We start from the raw sequence: 23828 nt of genomic DNA on the forward strand, positions 1-23828 counted from the left end.
GGCGGGGAGCCCGGGAGCCTGGTGGTCTGCCGAGCAGGGGCTGGGGCTGGGGAGCGCTGGGCTGATGTGAACAGGGAGAGAAGGCCAGAGGGAAGAGGGGGCTGGGGACCCCAGAGGGGCACCGCCACGGAAGCCGGTGCCTCACACTGTGGCTTCCTCGGGGGCAGCCCCGGCCGGCCCTGCCAGGGTCCCGCTGCCCAACGACAAGGGTGTCCCGGGAGCGGGGGGGGGGGGGGGGGAGGAATGCCCAGCGGCCATTAGCTGCGGGCTCCGGGCCCTCGCCCCCCGGCCGGTCCCGGGGTCAGGGGGTCCGGGGAGAGATGCAGGCACACCCTCCCTGTGCCCACGACTCGGCCGAGCTGCCCCGGGGCGGCCCTGTTCCCACTATCCAGTCCCCTCCCCCAGCCTCATTCACGCCCCTCGGAGTCTGGCCACCGCAGGGGCGGGGAGGGCTGAGATGCACTCCTGGGCGTAACCTGCGTGAGCCCCGTGTTCTCGTGGGGACGCCCCGGCCTGCACCTGCGGGACACCTGCAAGGTTCCGACGGGAAGTGCAGGGGGGCCTCCCTCTCCTCTTCCTGGGGCTGCAATGAGGGGGTCCTTGGTGCCTCCCCTGAGTTCTCAGGACACTGAACCCAGAGCCAGGGCTGCCCCCAGGGCCCGCCTGCGTGGCTGGGAGCACAGCGCCTCCCCCACCCCTGGCATCTCCCCGGGGAGCAGAGGCCGGAAACGGCCGGGATGGGGTTGGCTTTGGCGCGGAGCTCAGCCGGCGGTTGCTGACTTAATTAATCGAGTTTGGGATTAAGTCCTCCCGCGCGCCCGCCTCAGCGCCATCGATCCTGCGCGGCACCGGGCGCGCCTGCGGGGGGCAGAGGCCCGGGCACCGCCGGGGGCTCTGCGGGCTCGTCCGCGTGGGCCTCACGGGCCGTCTGGGGTGCGGGGTGTCCAGGAGAGCCCAGGGGGGGACCCACACCCCAACCTTGTCTCCAGCTTGGGGCTCCGTCTTTCGGGGACCAGGTGGGAAGCGCCTCCACCACAGCGCTTTGTGGGAGCCCCTGGCCTGTGCTCTGGCCGCGGCAGCGGGGCCGTGTCCGGGAAGCCGCCTGACCTCTGCCCTGGCCTTTCCGCCCCTTCCCACTTCCCACGTCCAGGGGGAGGCGCGGGGACAATAGGGGGGGCATTGTGTTCCCCGTGGTGGGAACGCTCACTTCCGGGGAGGACGGCTCCGGCCCCCACACAAAGGGCTTCCCCGGAGCCAGGACGGAAGACACGCGTTTCCTGCTCTTCCTCCTCCCAGCGCCTTTCAAACCCCGAAGCCGCAGCTTGGGAGACAGACTCCAGGCGGGAGCCCAGGGCCCCGAGCAGCTGTTCGGCCGGAAAGCAGGGCCCACAGGCGCCCTCTGCACCCTCCCCCCCACCCCCCCACCCCCGCTGCCATTCTGCTCTGAGGGCGACTGATGTTTGGGGTTGGGGTCTGTCAGCATCAGACCTGGCTGCCCCTCTCCTGCTCCCTGAGGCCCTGGAGCCCCGGCCTTGCTGGGCTGCCCCAGACGCACCCCTGACCCCCACCCTGAGCCCCTGACTGCCTGTGGGCGGGGAAGGAAGGGCAACCCTGACCCCCACCCTGAGCCCCTGACTGCCTGTGGGCGGGGAAGGAAGGGCGGGAGCGGGAAGGATAGGAGGGAGGAGGCCCCGGGATCCTGGGAGCGCAGGTCACCGGTGAGGCAGGTGGGGCAGGTGTCTGCAGGTTTGAAAGGGACCTGGGGCTCTCCTGCTGTGGCTCCTTGTCCGGGGGGCTTGCGGGGAGGGGAGGGGCGGGGCGCAGTTCCCTGGCACCATTCGCCCAGGTCTCAGGGCTCCCTGGGGCTTCTTCCCCAGGAGCTGAGCTGCCCCTGGTTCCCAGGGGGAAAGGACGCGGGGGGGGGCCGGGGGGGGGGGGCAGCAGAGGCCCCGAGCCCCGCCAGCCTGCCCTCAGCAGTCGTGCTTCCTGTAGGCGGGAGGTCTGCACGCCCAGCCTCACCAGCAGTGGGCCCTGCACTGGTTGGAGCGCACAGAGCCGAGCCCAAGCACCCAGACTCCTTCCTGGGAGGGGAGGCGGTGCGGGGTGGGGGGGGGTGGGGGGGAGGGGGCGGGGGTGGGGGGGCGGGGGGGGGGGGAGGGGCCTCTGGCTGCGGGAAAGGCCCCTGAGTAACTGCCGTCAGGGTGACTCGCCTTCGAGGAGGCGGGAAGGTGGGCTGAGGGGGCGGCCGGGGGGTGGCGGGGGGGGGAGCCCGCCCTCCCCGCTGCACCTGGGCGGCCCTGCTAGTGAAGGACTGGCGGCTCCTTTCCCAGGTGCCCGTGCGGGCGCTCGGCTGGGTGCGCAGGGGCCGGGGACCGCGGGGCTGTCCCTCACCGCGTCGGGGAGACTCGGCCGCTGCCCACCTTTGGGGGGAGGCCCCGGGCCCTGCAGACGTGGCCTCTAGCCAGCAGACTGCTGCTGCGGGTCCTGGGCCCCCACAGAGGAAAGCCCTTGGCCCCCCACAGAGTTGCCCTGGCGGAGCGGCACGTCAGCGCCCATCGGGGGAGCCCCCAGGAGCCACCGCCCCGGTCCCGGGTCCCGGTTCCTGCTGGGGAGGCGCCCACGGGCGGGGCCGGGCCCCTGGACCACACGCTCCCTGAGGGCGAGCTGAGCCTCTGGGCTCCCCACCCCTAGTGGCTCCCCCTTTGCCGCTGGTTGGGGTGGAGGGAGCTGTCATCTGTCCCCTGGGGCTGGCAGATGGCCGCTCGCTTAGAAAGGAAAACAGCACAATTTAGAATTAGTCCCGGGTGAAAGGTCGCGGCAACATCTGCCTCCGGAGGCTTTCTGGGGTCGCATTTCTGTGGATGCGGAGTGGGGGGGGGGGGGGAGGCTGCAACAAAGCGCAGCGGCGGCGGCGGGACAACAGGCCCCGCAGCCATTTGGCGCTCTCTGGGCGGGCGGGAGGTGCTGCCGGAAGCCGGTCCCGAGCCCCCGGCCCCACCTGTCACTCACCTGCTGCCGCCAGGGGACGGGAGAGCAGGCGAGTGGAGGAGCAGACGCCGGAGTGACCCCCTTCAGGAGGGAGCCAGGGAGGCACAGCCGTGCGGGGCCACCCAGGGGGCCAGGGCGCCGGGAGCTGGGCGGTGCGTGGACGGGCCGCTTTCCAGGCGTCCGTCCCGAGGGAGAGGCCGGCCCAGCAGGAGCTGTGACTCTGGGAAGCCCCGGATCCAGGCAAACATTGGGTGCGACTTCCCTCGCCAACCCGGGCAGCTGTCCCCACAAACACACTGACCCCCTAGGACAGGTGTCGAGGCCACGATGGCCACCGGGTCTGTGTGGTCCCTCCCACGCTGTACATACACATACGTGTATTGATTTCCGAGAGGAACGGGGAGGGGGGAGAAACTTCATCGAGCGGAACGTCGTGGATCGGCTGCCTCCTGCACGCCTCCTCCTGGGGATGGAGCCCACAACCCGGGCCTGTGTCCTGACGGAATCGCACCGTGACCTCCTGGTTCCTAGGTCGGCGCTCACCCGCTGAGCCACCTTCTTGGGGAAGTCTGGTCGCTGGGCGACAGGCGTCTGTCCCTGGGGAGATCGGCGTCGTGACCAGGCTGGGAGACAGGTGCGGGGGAGAGAGGTGCGGGGCCGGAGGCCACTGGAGCTGGGCCGAGGGGTCAGGCAGGGGCGGCCTCGGGACTCGCCAGGCCCAGACCTGCTCACCTGGCGTCCTCCCTCCCTGGCCGCACCTGGAGCCCACCCCTCCCCCACAAAGCACCCGCCTCAGCTCCCGCCCCACCCCCAGGGCTGCTGCTCCCGGTCCTGTCCCATAGCGGGGGTGCGGGTGCGGGTGGCGGCCGTGCCCAGGCCCCGCCCCAGGACGGCAGCGTGCCTTCACGGCGCGTCCACCGGGCCTGGGCGGGAGCAGAGACAATGGGCCCTCTCAGCTGCTGTTCCCCAGGAGGAGCCTCCCGCTCCCGGCGCGCCCGGCCGGGAGCAGCTGCCGCCGCGTCCCCTGCCACAGGCACACCTGCTCCCGCCGCCTTTGTCCCTGCCGACGCCGGGCACCGGGCGCCTTTCCCTCCGCCAGCCCGGCCGTGCCGGGCCCGGGCTGACGTTCTCCCAGGCCTCCGCGCGGGGCCCCGTTCAGGAGGGCCGAGCTGGGCAGGGCTTTCTGGTCCGTGTGGGGGACACCCGGTGTCCAGACACATTAGGGTGCTGAGCGGGGGTGCGGTAGTGCAGGGTCCCTGCGGTGTCCCCCGGGACCAGGGACAGAGGCCTCGCCCACAGAATGTAGGGCACCGGCAGCCTTGCCTCCCCCTGGAGCTGGTGGGGCAGAGAGAGAGAGGGAGGGGGGACCGGGCCGCTCCCCCCCCGCTGTGACGGGCAGTGCCCTCTGTCCGGCACCCGCCGCTGCCCACTCTGCCGGCCGCTGGGAAAGAAAAAAGAGCCTTTTCTCCAAGTGGAGCGGCAGCCAGCTCCGCCTGACAATGGAGGCATTGAAGGGCTGGGGGAGGGGCTGCCTCTGACCCCCCCCCCCCCCCCCCCCCCCCCGCCCGCTCCCCGTTCCCAGTGAGCTGAGGCCAGGGCCGTGGCCTGTAACTGGATCCACACACAGGGGGGCCCCAGCCGCCTTCCCGGACCTGGGGAGTGAGGCCGTGGGGAGCCCCGGGCAGTGAGGCCGTGGGGAGCCCCGGGCACTGAGGCCGTGGGGAGCCCCGGGCAGTGAGGCCGTGGGGAGCCCCAGGCAGTGAGGCCGTGGGGAGCCCCGGGCAGTGAGGCCGTGGGGAGCCCCAGGGAGTGAGGCCTTGGGGAGCCCCGGGCAGTGAGGCCGTGGGGAGCCCCGGGCAGTGAGGCCGTGGGGAGCCCCAGGCAGTGAGGCCGTGGGGAGCCCCGGGGACTGAGGCCGTGGGGAGCCCCGGGGAGTGAGGCCGTGGGGAGCCCCGGGGAGTGAGGCCGTGGGGAGCCCCGGGAGTGAGGCCGTGGGGAGCCCGGGGAGTGAGGCCGTGGGGAGCCCCGGGCACTGAGGCCGTGGGGAGCCCCGGGGACTGAGGCCGTGGGGAGCCCCGGGGAGTGAGGCCGTGGGGAGCCCCAGCACTGGCTGGCGTCTGCCCGGGGCCCAGGCTGAGTGGCTCACCCCCCCCCCCCCCCCCCCCCCCCGCTGGGGCAGCTGTTTCCCTAAGCCAGTTGGTTGGGGACTTTTGGCTTCTGGCAACAGATGGTGGGCCGAGTGGCCATTTTGCGTCCTCCCCGTCCACCCTGCCCAAGCCCCAGCCGTGGCCACAGAGAAAAGCCTTCGGGGAGACAGGCCTCCCGGCCTCGGGGACAGGGAGCAGCCCAGCTGCTGAGAAATGCTCAGGCCCCGCCCCCCCCCCCCCCGCCGCTGCCCTCAGGCCGGCCTTCTCCTGGGGGGCCCGGGGGGGGGGTGAGGGCTGGACCCCTGGCACGTAAAGGTGGCCACAGCCCCAGGGGCGGTGCTCTGGAAGGCTGACGGTTCATGCCCAGGAGCATCGAGGCCCCGGTTTATCCAGGGACCCCTGGCTCCCCGCCAGCTCCCCCCCCCCCCCCGCAGTGCCCGGAGCTGTGGGTGCAGCCAGGGGGCCACTTTCCCAGGCGCCGAGGGCACTCGTTCTGCCTCAGAGGCTCTGCCCCTGGGAAGGGCGACGCCTGGCTGGTCCCAGCGCCGCCGCTGGGCTTCCCGCCGGAGCGAGGCCCGAGGTGCCCTTGGCGGGGGGTACGGTCCCAGCTCGAGACGCCGGGGCCTCCAGGTGGGGGAGGGAGGCAGGTGCCCGCAGTGTTCTGGGGGGACACAGGCCTGCCCTCGGGGCAGCCCTCAGCCCGCCCGCCCCTGAGCTCAGGAAGGACCCCGATACCTTCGTTTCTCTCGCTGTGAAGTGGGGGTTCCCATCCCGGCTCGTGTTGCCTGAATGTCTTGGGAAGACGTGATCCCAAAGGGAATGAGCCGCGTCCGGGTGGATGTGGGTGGGGGTGGGGCGGGGTGCCCGGGAGCATCTTCATCGGGGAAAGCCCGGAGGGGGACAGGGGACAGGGGACGCGGCGGAGTTCAGAGCCGGCCCCTCCCCCCAGCGGCTCTGCGGTCTGCGCCCCCCTGGGGGTTGCTGAGATGCAGCCGCAGGTGCCTACGTGGGTTCGAAATCGAAGCCGGGTCCTGCCGGGTCCTGGTCTCTAGCCCAGTCCCCAGGTGATGAGGGTGGAATTCACTTAATGTGAAGTTAGCTACTTTACAGCGTGCAGTTCAGGGCACGTGGCACAGTCACGGCGTGGGGGTCACAGCCCTGGTCCCAGGACACAGCCACGTCCCTGGGGGAGCCCCCATGGCAGTCCGCCCGCTGCGCCCGCTGCCTCCCAACGGGCGCTGAGTGGGGGGCAGGCGGGGCCCCCAGACGGGGTGCTGAGCGGGGGGCAGGCGGGGCCCCCAGACGGGGTGCTGAGCGGGGGGCAGGCGGGGCCCCCAGACGGGGTGCTGAGCGGGGGCAGGCGGGGCCCCCAGACGGGGTGCTGAGCGGGGACAGGCGGGGCCCCCAGACGGGCGCTGTGCGGCGGGCGGCCAGCGGACTGACGGCTCCGTGTGTCCTGTCTCCCACAGCTGCAGCGGGGCCTTCGTGGGCCAGCGGTGCCAGGCGCACAGCCCCTGCCTCAGCGCCCCCTGCAGGAACGGCGGGACGTGCCACGTGCTGGAGCGGGGCGGCCTGGCCGACTACACCTGCAGCTGCCGCCTGGGCTTCTCCGGGCCCCTCTGCCTGACGCCCCGGGACAACGCCTGCCTCCCCAACCCCTGCCGCAACGGCGGCACCTGCGACCTGCTCACGCTCGCCGACTACAAGTGTCTCTGCCCCCCCGGCTGGTCAGGTGAGGGGCCGCGCGGGCCCTGAGCGCCCCGTCAGACCCTCCGTCCTCACGAGGGCGGGCGCCCGGCCCGTCGGTGTGGCTGGAGGGGGCCCTGGGCTTTCGTTGGGCTGTCGGGGACTGATCCAAACGGCCCGAGCCTCCACCCCCTCGCCGCCCGCTGCTGCCCGGGGTCAGGGCCCGGACTGAAGTGTCTGGGCGTGTGGGCTCGGAAGGCACCGGCCCCGTCAGACCTGGGCCCTGGGTCCCGGGCGGAGGCTCAGCCTCTGGAGCCTGGGTCCCTCGTCCACGGAAAGATGGCCGCGTTGGGCGGCGGGTCCGGGGGGTTAAGGAGAGGATGCCGCTGAGCCCATCCCAGCCCCACACGTCCGGGGTCCCGGGGGGCGGCCCCCGTGGGGAGCAGGGCAGCCGGGGCGCCCCTCTTACCCGCCTCGCCCACCAGGGAAGACGTGCCAGCAGGCTGACCCGTGCGCCTCCAACCCCTGTGCCAACGGCGGCCAGTGCCTGCCCTTCGAGGCCTCCTACATCTGCCGCTGCCCGCCCGGCTTCCACGGCGCCACCTGCCGGCAGGACGTGAACGAGTGCGGCCTGAGCCCCCCGCCCTGCCGCAACGGGGGCACCTGCCTCAACGAGGTGGGCTCCTACCGCTGCGCCTGCCGCGCCACCCACACCGGCCCGCACTGCGAGCTGCCCTACGTGCCCTGCAGCCCCTCCCCCTGCCAGAACGGGGGCACCTGCCGGCCCACGGGCGACACCACGCACGAGTGCGCCTGCCTGCCAGGTACGGCCGGCCGCTCGGCCAGGAGGGCGGTGTGGGGTGTGGGGGGGACGGGGGCGCCCCAAGCACAGATTAGAAGGTGGCCCTGGGCGTGGCGTGCGGGCTGGTCTGGAGGAAGGAAGAGCGTTAGGGGGACGGCGCAGGGCCAGGCCCACCCCAGGCCCCACCTGCCCGTTTCTGACGGGTGGGCGTTGCTGTGACTGGACCGCGGGGCCCCAGGACCCCCAGGGGCCCCAGGACCCCTGCAGCCCCAGGAGGGGCTCCTTGGGGAGGCCTGGCCCTGGTCCAGTCTGGCTGGGGCCTCCTGGGCATTCCGTCCGAGGCATCTTTCCTGCTCAGCCCCCGGGGCAGCGGGCACAGCCACTCTGGGGTCCCCTCATCCCGGGGTCCCTAGAGCCCCGTGCACGTGAAGAACTCCCCACCACGGGAGCACTCACCCGTGCACCCCGGGGCTTCCCCGGGACCCGGGGTGGGGCTGGCCCTCCCTGCCTCCTGTCTCCAGGGACTCCCCTGGGTGTGGTGGGCGCAGGGCAGGCACCGAACCCCCTTCCGTCCCCCCAGCAGGCCCGCAGCACCGGTTCATACTGGTCTTTCCGTCGTAGTTTATCTTCGTTGCTGGCGACCTAAAAACAGAACCTCTGGTCTGTCGGCTGCGTGACGGGGAGGTGGGACCCCAGCAGGGGAGTGGGTGGGGTGTGGTTACTCGGGGGCACGGCGCCCGGCTGACCCGGGGATGACCTGGGGGTTGCCCCAGTCGCCACGCCACCCGCCCAGACTGGTCCCTGCAAAGAGGAAGTGTGTTCTGGGCCGTCACGCCCGCCCTCACCGCAGCCTGCCTCTTCGTGCAGACGCCAGGCGCGGGCTTCCTTCGCGCACAGGGGGCCCCCGCCGCCCGCCGGCTGCTCCCCGGTCTCTGGGGAGTGAGGGCCCAGCCCTCCGGCCAGGCCCCCCTCCCCCCCGGCTCTCGGTTCAGATCCTTCTTGGGGGCTGTGTGACCTCGAGCCGGGGCCTCCGTGCTGGCCTTCCCTGGGCGGGGGAGCCCAGCTCTCTAACCCTCCAGCCCCACCCGCTTTAGGAGGAGATGCTTTGAGGCGTGGGGCCCCCAACATAGCGGGAGGCAGAGCACGGGCCTGACTCTGATGTGGGGTGCTCCCCACACCACTCTGACTTCCATGTGGCTTTGGCTCCGGGGGGCGGGGGGCGGGAGGGCCCTCGGTCTCTGCGGGCAGGCGTGTCCAGAGGCGTGGGGAGGAGTCCATCGGTAACGGGCTGCCGTTTGGCTGCTCCATTTACACCTCTCCGCGCTGACCACTGACCGCGGGAGGTGCCTGATGGACGGCTGGCGGGCAGGGAGGCCCCGCGGAGGTCGGCCCCGGGTTGGGAGGAGCTGGGCACCGCGGCTCTGGGCTCCCCTAGGACTGCCCGCCTGGTCCTGCCCACACCGCTGCCCAGCTCGGAGGCCCCCATCCCCTGCAGCTCCTGCCCAGTGAGGTATCGGTGGCCCCGTGCCCCCGCCCAGCGCCTGGCCCGCAGGCAGTGCCCGGCCACGGAGCCACTAGGCACTCCCGGCCACGGAGGGTTTCAGTGAAGACCCTCAGCACCTGTGCCCGTGAATCTGTCCGTCCAACTGCCCTTTTTAAAATATATACACAGCCCTGACCGGTGTGGCTCAGTGGATAGAGCGTCGGCCTGCGGACTGAAAGGTCCCAGGTTCGATTCCGGTCAAGGGCATGTACTTTGGTTGCAGGCACATCCCCAGTAGGGGGGTGTGCAGGAGGCAGCTGATGGATGTTTCTCTCTCATCAATGTTTCTGACTCTCTATCCCTCTCCCTTCCTCTCTGTAAAAAATCAATAAAATATATTTTAAAATATATATACATATATATATGTTCTTTTTGATGTCAGAGAGAGAGGGAGAGGGAGAGAGAGAGAGAAACATCAATGGTGAGAGAGAACCATGGACCGGCTGCCTCCTGCACGCCCCACACAGGGGATGGAGCCCGCAACCAGGCCATGTGCCCTGACCGGGAATTGAACTATGACCTCCTGGTTCATAGGTCAACACTCAACCACAGAGCCATGCCGGCCGGGCCCCACTGCCCTTTCCAGACGATTCCTGGAGAGAAACGTGCTGTGGTCACAGGAGTGGGGAGGGCAGGGATGGGGTACGGACCCCGAGGCAGCGGGCGCCGCAGGGCACGGCCTGACCGGCCCGGCCGCTCTCCCCACAGGCTTCACCGGCCAGAACTGCGAGGAGAACATCGACGACTGTCCGGGAAACAGCTGCCAGAACGGGGGCACCTGCGTGGACGGCGTGAACACCTACAACTGCCGCTGCCCGCCCGAGTGGACAGGCACGTACCCCTGGGAGCAGCGGGGGGCCACCCCCCCGTCACGCTGCTCCCCCAGAGGAGGCGGTGGTGAGGGCCCGAGAGCCCGGCCGGGCCAGGAGGATGGTGTGACCTGGGGCGGCCCCTCTGCCCATGACCAGGGTCTGAGCCCCCTCCAGGGGTCAGTGTAGACGTGGGCATTGGCAGCCCTGTGCCAGAATCCAGTCCCCAGGTTTGAGCCCAGCTGGTGGGGGGATGCGGCCCCTGCCCTTGGGGCCCCCCGTTGGGTGGGGACGGCAGGCGAGTGTGGGCCCCGTGCACCTGGGCGCACAGTCAGAGCAGAGATGGAAGCCGCCCTGGTGCCCGCGGCGAGGGGAAGACGTGACTCCGGCTGGCCCTGAGCGAGGAGCCCGGACGGCCGCCTGGTGGAGGCGGACCTGCCCCCGGAGGGTCGGGGTCTCTGCCTGGGGTGGAGGCTGGCAGCGGCCGCCCGCCCGGCCCCATGGTCCCGGTGCCCCGCAGGTCAGTACTGCACCAAGGACATGGACGAGTGCCAGCTCATGCCCAACGCCTGCCAGAACGGCGGCACGTGCCACAACACCCAGGGCGGCTACAACTGCGTGTGCGTCAACGGCTGGACGGGCGAGGACTGCAGCGAGAACATCGACGACTGCGCCAGCGCCGCCTGCTTCCACGGCGCCACCTGCCACGACCGCGTGGCCTCCTTCTACTGCGAGTGTCCCCACGGCCGCACAGGTGAGGGGGGTGTCCCCACGGCCGCACAGGTGAGGGGGGGGGTGTCCCCACGGCCGCACAGGTGAGGGGGGGGTCCCCACGGCCGCACAGGTGAGGGGGGGGTGTCCCCACGGCCGCACAGGTGAGGGGGATGTGTCCCCACGGCCGCACAGGTGAGGGGGCGGAGTGTCCCCACGGCCGCACAGGTGAGGGGGGGGTGTCCCCACGGCCGCACAGGTCAGGGGGGCGCGTGACACCTGCCGCCGCGGGCGCGCTCGGGCCGGGCCTGGCGCCCCTCGCCTGGCTCACACGCACAGGCTGGCTTCACAGGGTCCCCAGGGGTGATGGAAGCGGCCTTTCTGGAGTGAAGAGGGGCAGGGGGTGCCCACGGTCAGGCCAGCTGGGGATGAACCTGCGTGTCCCGGGACGCTCAACAGGGTCACTCAGAAGCGTCACCGTGGGCCCTGGCCAGTGTGGCCCAGTGAATAGAGTTTCGGCCTGCGGACTGAAGGGTCCCGGGTTCGATTCCCGGTCAAGGACACAGGCCCGGGTTGCAGGCTCCATCCCCAGTAGGGGGTGTGCAGGAGGCAGCCGATCAGTGGTTCTCGCATCGTTGATGTTTCTGTCTCTCTATCCCTCTCCCTTCCTCTCTGAAATCGATAGAAAAGCATGTTTTTTAACAAAGCGTCGCAGGGGGAGGCCCCTCCTCATGGGTCTGGGCGGGTGGAGCGGGGAGGGCGGTGCCCGCTGACCCCGCCGCTCTGCCAGGTCTGCTGTGCCACCTCAACGACGCCTGCATCAGCAACCCCTGCAACGAGGGCTCCAACTGCGACACCAACCCCGTCAACGGCAAGGCCATCTGCACCTGCCCCTCGGGGTACACGGGGCCGGCCTGCAGCCAGGACGTGGACGAGTGCTCGCTGGGTACGCGCCGGGCGGGGCGCTCTGCCCGCGGGGGGGCCCCAGTCTGATGGGGGAGGCGGGCCGGTCCCTCCCGGACGGTTGGAGGCTGGGGTGCTGGGAGCAGCCCCTCACCGCGCCGCACCCCCAGGCGCCAACCCCTGCGAGCACAAGGGCAAATGCATCAACACGCTGGGCTCCTTCGAGTGCCGCTGCCTGCAGGGCTACGCCGGCCCGCGCTGCGAGATCGACGTCAACGAGTGCGTCTCGAACCCGTGTCAGAACGACGCCACCTGCCTGGACCAGATCGGGGAGTTCCAGTGCATCTGCATGCCCGGTGCGTGGGCCGAAGGGGGTGGAGGGGGCAGACAGCCCCCAGCCCCGTGCCCCTGCCACCCCCACCCCCAGCCCCCGGGCGACAGACTTCGCCAGCATCCGGGGAAACCGAGGGAGGCCCGGCCTGGGGGCCGAGCAGAGCGCGGGGCATGGGGGGGGGGTGGCCCTGGCACCCGTAGCTGCAGGTCTGGTGTGGGCGTCTCTGGGCCAGGACCGTCACGGCCCCGCTCCCCCCCCCCCCCCCAGGCTACGAGGGCGTGCACTGCGAGGTGAACCGGGACGAGTGTGCCAGCAGCCCCTGCCTGCAGAACGGCCGCTGCGTGGACAAGATCAACGAGTTCCAGTGCGAGTGCCCCACAGGTGCGCCACGCCCTCCGTGCCCGGGGCCGGCCGAGCCCGACGCCCCCTGTGGGTGGCCTGTCCTTCCCCTCAGAAATGGGTGGGGCGTCCAGGCTGGGGCGGCACGACCCTCCTCTTGCAGGGTGTGCTTGTGGGGGTGGGGGAGCCCGGGGGCCGGAGATGCGCCTCCTTGCTGCTGGGGTTCCCTGGAGGGGAGGGCGCCGGGAACCCCAGAGGGGTTGGGTGGGGGGAGGCACCGGCTCAGCTCTGGGGGCTCCTGGCTGGTGGGGAGGGCGCCATGGACATGGGGGCTCCTAGAGCCCCAGGAGGCAGCGTCTGTCCATGGGAGCAGGTCAGAGCCTTGGGCTCCTCAGATGCACATCGGCCTCCCCAGACACCCAGGGGAACCCCAGTCCCCACCTGCCTGGGCTGTAGCCATGGCAACCACAGTTGCTCCGGGGAAAGCCCTCTGTGAGGCCCCGAGAGGTGGGCCTGAGGCTGGAGCGGACGTGGGGAGGAGAGGGTCTGGGTGGGGGTGCCGCGTCCCTCCGGAGCTCGCACAGGGGAGCCCCTCTCGGGAACCGCTGTGTGGTCGGCTGGGGCGCGACCCTCTGCCAGCCGCCGCTGTGCCGCCGCAGGCTTCACCGGGAACCTGTGCCAGTACGACGTGGACGAGTGCGCCAGCACGCCCTGCAAGAACGGCGCCAAGTGCCTGGACGGGCCCAACACCTACAGCTGCGTGTGCACGGAAGGTGGGCGCCTGCCGGGGCGCAGGGAGGGGTATAGGGAGGGGCGCGGGTCCAGCGGAGGGACAGTCGGAGCCGAGGGGGCAGGTGTCAGGGCCTCAGCCTGGGACCCCGAGTCCAGGGGCCGAGGGCGCCGCTCAGCGCTGACCTCGCAGCGGAGGCGTCTGTCTTTTTTACATTTTTAAAAATATTCCTTATTGGCTTCAGAGAGGGAGAGAGAGACATCAACGATGAGAGAGAATCATGGATCGGCTGCCTCCTGCTTGCCCCCCACTGGGGGTCAAGCCTGCAACCCGGGCACATGCCCTGACCCAGAATCGAACCGTGACCTCCTGGTCCATAGCTCAGGGCCGGGCAAGGCGTCTCTCCATAGAGGACACACCCCGGTCCTCTCTGCCAGGGCGCCAGTGACCTGGGTCTGGTGGCAGAGCTCGGGGCGGGGGTGGCCTGGGGCCCAGGGAGCAGCCGCCCTGAGCTCGGCCCCCACCCTGCAGGCTACACGGGGCCCCACTGCGAGGTGGACATCGACGAGTGTGACCCCGACCCCTGCCACTACGGGTCCTGCAAGGACGGCGTGGCCGCCTTCACCTGCCTGTGCCGGCCCGGCTACACCGGCCACCACTGCGAGACCAACATCAACGAGTGCCACAGTCAGCCCTGCCGCCACGGCGGCACCTGCCAGGACCGCGACAACGCCTACCTCTGCCTCTGCCTCAAGGGGACCACAGGTGCCGGCCGGGCTCGGTGTGGGGGGCCCGGGGGGGTCGGCTGCGGGGCTCAGGGGCTGACCACCACGTGCCCCTCACCCCTCAGGACCCAACTGTGAGATCAACCTGGACGACTGTGCCAGCAACCCCTGCGACTCGGGCACGTGCCTGGACAAGATTGACGGCTACGAGTGCGCCTGTGAGCCGGGCTACACAGGTGAGCGGTCCTGGGGGTCAGGGCCCCCCCCTCCCCCCCCCGGCTCCATCCCTCAGAGCCCTGCTCAGGGCCTGGCCTGGGCTCAGGCTGTGCTCAGAGGCCAAGGTCAGCGGTGGGATGTCCCTGGGCCCTCACCCAGGTAGGTCGCTGCAGGGAGCCGCCCAGGGCCACTGTCGGGCTCCAGCCTTCAGAGACGGCAGCAGAGACAGCGCGGCGACTGGGGCTCCAGCGGCTCCGGGATCCGCGGGCACCTCGGCCGGCCCAGCGGGCTGAGAACACAGCCAGGGTCCAGGGCACCATCGCCCTCGGCCGCCCCCGTCTGCCCCGAGCAAGTCCCGGCTCTCAGGGCCTCAGGTGCCCCTTGGTCAGAGGCACAGTGTAGGCCAGTGGTGGGCAGCCTTTTGAGCTTGGTGTGTCAGACTTCGCCAAAGAACTGAGCGTAACTCGGGTAGTGTGTCACTTTGAGGAAAAAACATTATTTCGCAAATGTTTCATCCTCGGCATGCGGCTGCCTCAGCGGCCGCGTGTCATCAGAAATGGCTACGCGTGTCAGTGCTGACACGCGTGTCATAGGTTCGCCATCACTGGTGTAGGCTCTGCCCCTGGGCACTGGGAGGGGGACTCCCGCAAGTGCCAGCGAGCGCCCCGCAGAGTGGGCTGGGCCGGCCGGCACCGCAGGTGACACGCGTGTAAAATGCCAGCTCGGCCCGGCCGGCGCCGCTCAGTGGTTTAGCGTCGACCTACGAGCCGGGAGGTCACAGTCTGGTAAACATGTATTAAAAACGGTAAAAACGCCAGCTCGGCTGGTGTCCCCGCGGAAAACCGGGTGCGGGGTCGGTTATCACCCCCGGTGTCACGGGAGGAAACGGGCTCGGGCCAGAACCCGCTCACAGGACCCTCCCGCCCGCAGGGAGCATGTGCAACATCAACATCGACGAGTGCGCGGGCGGCCCCTGCCACAACGGCGGCACCTGCGAGGACGGCACCAACGCCTTCACCTGCCGCTGCCCCGAGGGCTACCACGGGCCCTCCTGCCTGTCGGAGGTCAACGAGTGCAGCAGCGACCCCTGCGCCCACGGGGCCTGCCGGGACGGCCTCAACGGGTGCGGGCACGGGGCACGGGGTGGGACGTGGGGCCTGCCGGGACGGCCTCAACGGGTGCGGGCACGGGGCACGGGGCACGGGGCGGGACGTGGGGCCTGCCGGGACGGCCTCAACGGGTGCGGGCACGGGGCACGGGGCGGGACGTGGGGCCTGCCGGGACGGCCTCAACGGGTGCGGGCACGGGGCACGGGGCGGGACGTGGGGCCTGCCGGGACGGCCTCAACGGGTGCGGGCACGGGGCACGGGGCGGGACGTGGGGCCTGCCGGGACGGCCTCAACGGGTGCGGGCACGGGGCACGGGGCGGGATGTGGGGCCTGCCGGGACGGCCTCAACGGGTGCGGGCACAGGGCACGGGCGGGGTGCAGGCACACGTCCACCCCTCCGGTCCACGGCTGTGAGCTGTGCCCCCAGGAAGGCCGCTGTGTGGGGGCCGGCAGGGGGCAGGCTGGGAGCTCCAGACGGGCCAGATGGTGGCCCCGGGCCGGGCGGGTGGGTGCTGTGACCCCGAGGACAGATAGCTGTGCCCAGTATAGACGCCTGCTCGGCCCTGGTCTGTGCCCAGCCTTCCCCGGCCACGGGTCGCCCTGAGCCACGTGTCCCCACGTCACAGCGCTGGCTCCGCGGGCGGGTCCTCGGGTCCCCGAGACTCGGGGCAGCGGCCAGTGCCCCGGGTTCGTGAGATGCAGGAAGTGGCTGTTGGGGGTTTTGTCTGGCTCCTCAGGCAGCTCCTCGGGTCTGTGAGTGGAAGGAGCATCTATTTTTTTAAGTATTTTTCATTGATTTTTAGAGAGAGAGGAAGGGAGAGGGAGAGAGAGAGAGAAACATCCGTGATGAGAGAGAATCAGGAATCGGCTGCCTCCTGCACGCCCCACACTGGGATCGAGCCCGCAACCCGGGCCTGTGCGCCGACCGGGAATCGGACCCGGAACCTCTTGGTTCCTGCTCAACCACTGAGCCCCGCCGGCGGGGCAGGGACCCCTGTTACGCCTCCCAGCCCCTCCAGCCACCCCTGAGCTTTAGCTGACGAGGTGGCTGAGGTACCTGAGGGGGGTGGGAGCCAGGAGCCACGCCTGTCCTTAGAGGTACGGGTGCGGCGCGGACAGGAGCTGGTGACGGGGCCGCCCGCCTGGGCAGCGCGGGGCCTGTGGCCGCTCCTCTGCTGCTCGCGGGGTTCAGAGGGCTCCGGGCTGGGAACTGTCATGGCGAGGAGGGTGGTCGCCCGTAGAGGGTGTGCAGCTGCTCGCGCTTGCCCAGCCCTCGCCCGCGCATCCTTCCGCCTGGCTGTCCCCGGTCTCCCCTCTCGTCATCAAGCCCAAGTCGAGCCGTAAGCTCTCCCCCTGAGTCCTGCGAGCTGGTCTAGCAAACTGCCAGCTGAGGGGTGTGGGAGCCCCTGTGTGTGGATGGTCATCAAACACAGGTGACCGCCTCGGGCTTGTGATTGGCGTTGGATGTGGGGCCGTCTTGTGGGACCGAGCCCCTCGCCCTCGATTGGTGTCAGAAGTGTTAGGGTGCCGAGGGGAAAACGAAGCTCTTTCTGACGCCCGTTACGTGCCCCGCATCGCTCTGTCTGCACGGGGCCATGGAGGGGGCGGGGGCCCTGTGCCCGCCTTTTGCACAGAGAGGGTAGGCCCTGGGGTCAAGGCCACACAGCCAGGGGCGGTGGGTGCTGGTGCCCCACCTTAAAGGACTGAGGGTCAGCGGGGACGGCCGCCTCCGTGCCATCCGACCAGGAGAGCGTGGGGGCGGGGGATGCCCACAGCGCGGCCCGCACGCCGCGGCCCCCCTGAGCCGCCACGGTCACCTCCGCAGGTACAAGTGTGACTGCGACCCCGGGTGGAGCGGGGCCAACTGTGACGTCAACAACAACGAGTGCGAGTCGAACCCCTGCGTCAACGGCGGGACCTGCAAGGACATGACCAGCGGCTACGTGTGCACCTGCCGTGAAGGCTTCAGCGGTGAGTGCGCGCGGGGCCCTGGCGCCGAGCAGGCCTCCGGGGCGGTGGCTCGGGCCCCCGGCCCGGCGCAGGGCGCAGCACGCGCCGACGGGTACCCTGACCGCTGTCCCCTCCCCCAGGCCCCAACTGCCAGACCAACATCAACGAGTGCGCGTCCAACCCGTGCCTGAACCAGGGCACCTGCATCGACGACGTGGCGGGGTACAAGTGCAACTGCCCGCTGCCCTACACAGGTGCGGCTGGGGCGGGGCCTGCAGGGCCGGGGCCTGGCCCGCCGGGTGGGGGAGGCGCTGTGGTGGCCGCGGGGTGTGCAGTGGCTCTCACGGGGCTGCCTTGTCTGCGAGCTCGACAGCCGCTCCCCGAGGTTCCGCTCTGCGAGCAGGGCCTCCGCCGGCTGCCTCCGGGCCTGGTTGCCGGATGAGCATAAAAAAGCAGGATGGCCCGGCCGTGTGGCTCAGTGGTTGAGCATCACGGCTCGATTCCCAGTCAGGGCACATGCCCGGTTTCGGGCTTGACCCCCAGCAGGGGCGTGCAGGAGGCAGCCGATCAGCGATTTTTCTCTCGTCATTGATGTTTCTGACTCTCCTTCTCCCTTTCTTTCCGAAGTCAATGGAAAAAATAAAAAAGTACAGGATGCCTGGGAGAGGACTTGAGTATAAGTAGACCCCAGATGTTTCACCTGGCGGCCTGCTCGGGGGGTGAGAAGGTGGGATCCTCGGCATAGAGGCAGGGGCCGTGCCTGGCTGGCGGCCTCCCGCTGGGTGCCCACTGCCCGGGGCCCGGGGCCTCTGCCGGCAGGCAGGCCCTCTGTGTGGGAACCAGGGGCCTCCCCTCCCGCTGGCAGCGGCGCTTCCCTGGTGTCCCAGCCTCCGTTCCCTTCCCGGCCAGGGGGTCCCAGGCCCCGTCCCCCTAGGACAGTGGTCGGCAAACCGCGGCTCGCGAGCCACATGCGGCTCTTTGGCCCCTTGAGTGTTCTAACGCCACTTCTTCAAAATAGACTCGCCCAGGCCGAAAACCGCCTTCTGCGCACGGGCCACGGAGTTTCAATCGCACTGGACGTGCGTGGTATTTTGTGGAAGAGCCACACTCAAGGGGCCAAAGAGCCGCATGTGGCTCGCGAGCCGCGGTTTGCCGACCACGGGCCTAGGAGAGCTATGCAAAGAGTTAAAAACCAAAAGTCACAACCACTCGGCCCCTGTGTGTGTGTGTGGGGGGGGGGGGGGGCGCTGGGAGTCCTGAGACGGCCTCCCTGGGGCGAGCGAGGCCGATGTGGTTCCCATGACATCGGGTGGCCGGAGGCCAGAGCCGTGTTTTCTTTGACCGACGCGCGGGGCCTGCGTTTTCTCTCCTGGATCAGTGAGGAAGCCCGGGGGCGCCCAGGCCTCCACGCCCGGCGCACCGAGCCCTTCGGCAGGCCGGCCGCCGTCGGCGCAGGAGGCAGGCGGGAGGAGCCGGTGCTGACCTGCTTCCCGCCCGCCCGCTTCCTGCTTCCCTTCGCACAATTGTCGGAAACTCGGGCGCGTTTCCTGCCCGCCCGGGTCACCGTGGAAACCGAGAGAAAGAAAGGCCCTGGAAAATCGCAGCGGCCGGCCAGCGAGATAATGGCCACCAGGAAGATAACGCTTCCTCGCTTCCTCGGCCGCCCTGCGGCGTAAACAGGAAAACCGGGAGGGAACGCACCCGGGGTGCAGAGGCACCCGGCCCCGCTGTCCCCAGGCCCTGCCGCAGCCCGCGGCTCCCCGGTAACGGATGTGCCCCCGCCTGGAGCTGGCACGGCCCCGCAGTGGATGGCCTTGTTCCGTGGTCTCGATGGGCGCTTCCTGCCTGGGACACGAGGGGCCGGGAGCAGGCCCGAGGCCCCCGCCACGCGTGGGGGTCGCCAGCCCTGACGCCAGGGGCTCCTCGGGGCGAGGCCCGGCTGTGCCCTGCCGCCCGTGGGCGCGTGTCCCTCTGGTGTCTCCGCCCGAGTCCCAGGCCCCCCTCAGCCAGGCGCTCACCCGGGGCTCACGTGCAGCCCCGTGGGTCTCTGACGGCGGGAGGACCACGTGGGGCCTGTGGAGGCCCGGGCGTTGGCCTCTGGCCGGGCTCCCGGGCCTCACCATCTCCCGCTCCCGCAGGAGCCACGTGCGAGGTGGTGCTGGCCCCGTGCGCCTCCGGCCCCTGCAGGAACGGCGGCGAGTGCAGGGCGTCCGAGGACTTCGAGAGCTTCTCCTGCGTGTGCCCGGCCGGCTGGCAGGGTGAGGCCGCTGCCCCCCGCCCGGCTCCGCTCCTCGGCTCCCAGGAGGGCGCCCCGGGCTCGGGCGGATCCGGGAGGGAGGGAGGGAGGGAGGGAGGGAGCTCTCATCTGTGGAGATGAGCCGGGTGCTGAGCCGCCTGCAGGGGCTCTATTCGTGGGAACCGACCCGGCCCCTCCTCTCCGCCTGGGCTGGAGGAGACCCGGCGGGTGGACGGAGAGGCGGGGCGGGGCTGAGGTGCTCTCCCTCCCGCAGGGCAGACCTGCGAGGTGGACGTCAACGAGTGCGTGAAGAGCCCGTGCCGCCACGGCGCCTCCTGCCAGAACACCGACGGCGGCTACCGCTGCCACTGCCAGGCCGGCTACACGGGGCGCAACTGCGAGACGGACATCGACGACTGCCGGCCCAGTGAGTGGCCACCTGCCCCCCCCTCGGCCACGGGCGGGACCGGGAGAACGGAGGTGGCGCTGGCTGGGCGCGGGGGGCCCTGGCCATACCAGCCGTCACTCCCAGAGAGGCCACCCCAGGTGGCGTGGCTGGAGGGAGCCGGGTTGGGGCGGGGCGGTGGCAGCTGCTCACGCAGCATCACCCGGGCCGGCGTGGACCGCGTGGTGTGCTTCCGGGCGGTTCCAGGAGGCTCCGGAGCAGGCCTGCCCGGCGTCCAGCCCGCCCGACACCTCCCGGTGGGTTCCCGGAGCTCCTCCCCCCGCGAGGAGGGACCTTGGGCCCCGCCCGGCGCCCCTCAGCCCGCTCTCCTGTCCCTCCCCAGACCCGTGCCACAACGGAGGCTCCTGCACGGACGGCATCAACGCGGCCTTCTGCGACTGCCTGCCCGGCTTCCAGGGCGCCTTCTGCGAGGAGGACATCAACGAGTGCGCCAGCAACCCCTGCCGCCACGGCGCCAACTGCACGGACTGCGTGGCCAGCTACACCTGCACCTGCCCGCCGGGCTTCAGCGGCATCCACTGCGAGAACAACACGCCCGACTGCACCGAGAGGTGGGCGGCCCGGCAGGGCCCCGGCGCCGGGGGCGGGGGGGGGGGGGGCATGTGGGCCGTGCACAGGGTCTGGCAGCCTGGCCCCGAGCAGGCGTCCGCCGTCACGCAGAGCTGGCCGCGCAGAGCCGGACTGCTCCTGTCCTGCGGGGCTCCTCGAGGGCCGTTGCCAGTTGACGGGGGGAGGTGTCTTGTTTCCTTTTTCACCTTGGCTGCCGGGAAGCTCGCGTTAAATGTGCTCGTCCCTGTCTCCTGGCATGATTGTCCTCTGTGTTATCTCTACGAGTTCTGACGTTCCTCCTGTTTTCCCCTGAACCCGTGAGTGTGAGAAAGCTCCCCTCAGGATGAGCTGTAAGGAAGGCCGAGGATGGGGAGGGGCGTGATGGGGTTTGCGAGCCTGAGGCCCCCCTGTCCTGTGTCAGGGGCCTCCTGAGGCTGCCGTGGGCCCCCGTGAGGTCAGTCAGGCTGCTGCTGGCCTGGTGCGGCCGTGCGGCCCGCCTTGGCCACCGTCTGAGCCAGCGTGGAGGGTCCTGCGTGGGCAGCGTCCTTCGCCCAGTGACCCTCCTCCCGGTGCCTGCCCGCCTGCAGCTCCTGCTTCAATGGCGGCACCTGCGTGGACGGCATCGACTCCTTCACCTGCCTGTGCCCCCCCGGCTTCACGGGCAGCTACTGCGAGCACGACATCAACGAGTGTGACTCGCGGCCCTGCCTGCACGGCGGCACCTGCCAGGACAGCTACGGCACCTACCGGTGCACCTGCCCGCTGGGCTACACCGGCCTCAGCTGCCAGGTGAGCGGGAGGGAGCTGCTGGGTCCGCCTCGGCCGAGGAGGGAAGAGCCTGGCTGAGGCGCGGGGTGCCCTCGGGCACGTGTCCCTGGGGTCTGATGGCCAGCCTGGCCCTGGCCTGGGCGGTGCTGCCAGCAGAGGTGCTGCCGGGCGGCCGTCCCGGTCAGGGAGCAGAGGTTTGGGGAGAGAGCAAAGACGAGGTAGTGTAGGGGAGAGATGGGCTTTATAGGGTTTTGTTCTGTTTTAATATATTTTTATTTCAGAGAGGACGGGAGAGGGAGAGAGAGAGAAACATTAATGATGAGAGAGGATCACTGATCGGCTGCCTCCTGCACGCCCCCTACTGGGGATCAAGCCTGCAACCCCCCGGGGCATGTGCCCTGACCCAGAATCAAACCCGGGACCCTTCCGTCCGCAGGCCAACGCTCTATCCACTGAGCCACACCGGCTAGGCTGGCTGGGGAAGGATTGTTAAAAGCTGATGTTTTTATAGGAAATACACAAAAGTATTAACGGGTGATCTTCCTAGGAGATTTTCACAGGAAATACCAATTATAAAAACTCCCAACAAAATTGTCTACTTCCGATATAAGATCTTCCTTGGAGGGAAGGGGGTCTGGGTTTGCTGAGGGGGCGTGGGGGGAGAGAGAGAGAGAGCGAGAGACAGAGACCACCCAGCCCCTGAGCAGTGGAGCCCGTGGGCCTCAGTCTCCTCCTCTGTGGGGTGGGCGTGAGGTTCTCGGGTGTGCGTGGGCCGCGCGGCCAGGAGGGGCGAGTGTGAGCGCTGCCCTGCGCCCCCAGAACCTGGTGCGCTGGTGTGACTCCTCGCCCTGCAAGAACGGCGGCAGGTGCTGGCAGACCAACGTGCTGTACCGCTGCGAGTGCCACAGCGGCTGGACCGGCCTCTACTGCGACGTGCCCAGCATGTCCTGCGAGGCAGCCGCCCGGGAGCGAGGTAAGCACGTGTCCCCTCCCAGCCCAGGCTCCCCGGCGGCCGGCCCCCGGGAGGGAAGCCCAGGCCTCACACTCTGCCACCGCCCCCCCCCCCCCCCCCCCCGCAGGCATCGACGTGACCCACCTGTGCCGGAACGGCGGGCTCTGCGTGGACGCGGACAACACGCACCACTGCCGCTGCCAGCCGGGCTACACGGGCAGCTACTGTGAGGACCAGGTGGACGAGTGCTCGCCCAGCCCCTGCCAGAACGGGGCCACCTGCACCGACTACCCCGGCGGCTACTCCTGCGAGGTGGGGACCCATCCCCGGGGAGGGAGGGGTGTGTTTGGTGGGGCATTGAGTGCTGGGCCCTGGGTTGGGAGCCAGCTCAGTAAGGAAGACTCAGCCCAGCAGATGCAGATGCCTTTTAGTCCCATTAAGGTAGAGCCAGGGTAACCAGGGAAGACTGCCTGGAGGAGGTGTCCCGTGGGGGAGGAGGGAGTGGCTGGAAGAAGAAGATACACTGAGAAGTTGGACAGGGTTTTCCTCCTGTAGGATTTTTCCCCCCTTGTTCAATTGACACCCCTCCTGAGACCCCCCCCCCCCACATCTACCTCAGGAGATGGGGCCTGGCCCCTGCTCTGGGCCATGACTTAGTTGATCGGAGCCCTTCTCAGGGTCGGCTGGACAGGAGTCTGCCTCCGGGTCAGCCCGATGTGAGGAGCCCAAGGCTTCACCGGGCAGGAGGGCGGCGTGTGTGGCTGTCAGTCAGCTCGGGGGCAGCTCACACCCCGGCTGCCCACGGAGCCACAGCCCCGCCCGTGTCCGTCTCCCTGACAGTGCGTGGCCGGCTACCACGGGGTGAACTGCTCCGAGGAGATCAACGAGTGCCTGTCCCACCCGTGCCAGCACGGCGGCACCTGCATCGACCTCACCAACACCTACAAGTGCTCCTGTCCGCGGGGCACGCAGGGTGAGGCGCCGCACCAGGCCGGGTCCAGGGCGTGGGCGGCCGGGGCCCCTGTGCCGGCCAGAGGCATCCCGGACCCAGCCAGAGCCTCGTGAGGGCGACGGGGAGGGCGCGGGGCAGCGGGCGGGCGGCCCGCGGGTCCCTGACGCCCGCCGCGCCCCTGCAGGGGTGCACTGCGAGATCAACGTGGACGACTGCAACCCCCCCATCGACCCCGTGTCCCGCGGCCCCAAGTGCTTCAACAACGGCACCTGCGTGGACCAGGTGGGCGGCTACTCCTGCGCCTGCCTGCCCGGCTTCGTGGGCGAGCGCTGCGAGGGCGACGTCAACGAGTGTCTCTCCAACCCCTGCGACGCCCGCGGCACCCAGAACTGCGTGCAGCGCGTCAACGACTTCCACTGCGAGTGCCGCCCCGGCCACACCGGTGGGTGCCCGGCCTGGCGGGGGCGCGGGGCGGGGCGGGCGGGGCTGTGGGTGCCGCCCCGGCCACACCGGTGGGTGCCCGGCCTGGCGGGTGGGGCTGCCGGAGCCGCTCCTCACCCCCGTGCTCGTCCCCAGGGCGCCGCTGCGAGTCCGTCATCAACGGCTGCAAGGGGAGGCCCTGCCAGAATGGCGGCACCTGCGCCGTGGCCTCCAACACCGCCCGCGGCTTCATCTGCAAGTGCCCGGCGGTAGGTGGCACGCCCGGGGGTGGGGAGGGCCCTGGCCTGAGGCGGACACCCCTGCCGAGGGCCTGGCCCTGCACACACGTCTGCTGAGGCCTGCACCGCCCTCAGGCCCCTCAAGGTCATCTCTCGTGTCTGTGAACTTGACTTGCAGAGCAGTTTTATTTTACTTATTTAATATGTTTTTATTGATTTTAGAGAGGACGGGAGAGAGAGATAGAAACGTCAAT

General features: G+C 70.1%; 1 protein-coding gene across 1 annotated transcript in view; it reads left to right on the plus strand.

The window, feature by feature from the left end:
• Positions 1-23828, plus strand: part of NOTCH1 (notch receptor 1) — a 45501-nt gene that overhangs the window by 10121 nt on the left and 11552 nt on the right. The window contains exons 3-24 of the mRNA XM_054727248.1: positions 6605-6867; positions 7307-7645; positions 9875-9997; positions 10496-10729; positions 11477-11632; positions 11760-11945; positions 12191-12304; positions 12922-13035; positions 13524-13757; positions 13843-13953; positions 14864-15056; positions 16868-17013; positions 17133-17246; positions 19131-19250; positions 19503-19655; positions 20017-20245; positions 20831-21032; positions 21831-21984; positions 22091-22275; positions 22804-22936; positions 23100-23357; positions 23492-23604. Coding sequence (XP_054583223.1) covers positions 6605-6867; positions 7307-7645; positions 9875-9997; positions 10496-10729; positions 11477-11632; positions 11760-11945; positions 12191-12304; positions 12922-13035; positions 13524-13757; positions 13843-13953; positions 14864-15056; positions 16868-17013; positions 17133-17246; positions 19131-19250; positions 19503-19655; positions 20017-20245; positions 20831-21032; positions 21831-21984; positions 22091-22275; positions 22804-22936; positions 23100-23357; positions 23492-23604 — 3874 coding nt within the window. The remainder of the gene's footprint in view (positions 1-6604; positions 6868-7306; positions 7646-9874; positions 9998-10495; positions 10730-11476; positions 11633-11759; positions 11946-12190; positions 12305-12921; positions 13036-13523; positions 13758-13842; positions 13954-14863; positions 15057-16867; positions 17014-17132; positions 17247-19130; positions 19251-19502; positions 19656-20016; positions 20246-20830; positions 21033-21830; positions 21985-22090; positions 22276-22803; positions 22937-23099; positions 23358-23491; positions 23605-23828) is intronic.

This window comes from Eptesicus fuscus, chromosome 15 (assembly GCF_027574615.1).
Source record: "Eptesicus fuscus isolate TK198812 chromosome 15, DD_ASM_mEF_20220401, whole genome shotgun sequence".
In the NCBI taxonomy this organism is placed as follows: Eukaryota; Metazoa; Chordata; class Mammalia; order Chiroptera; family Vespertilionidae; genus Eptesicus; species Eptesicus fuscus.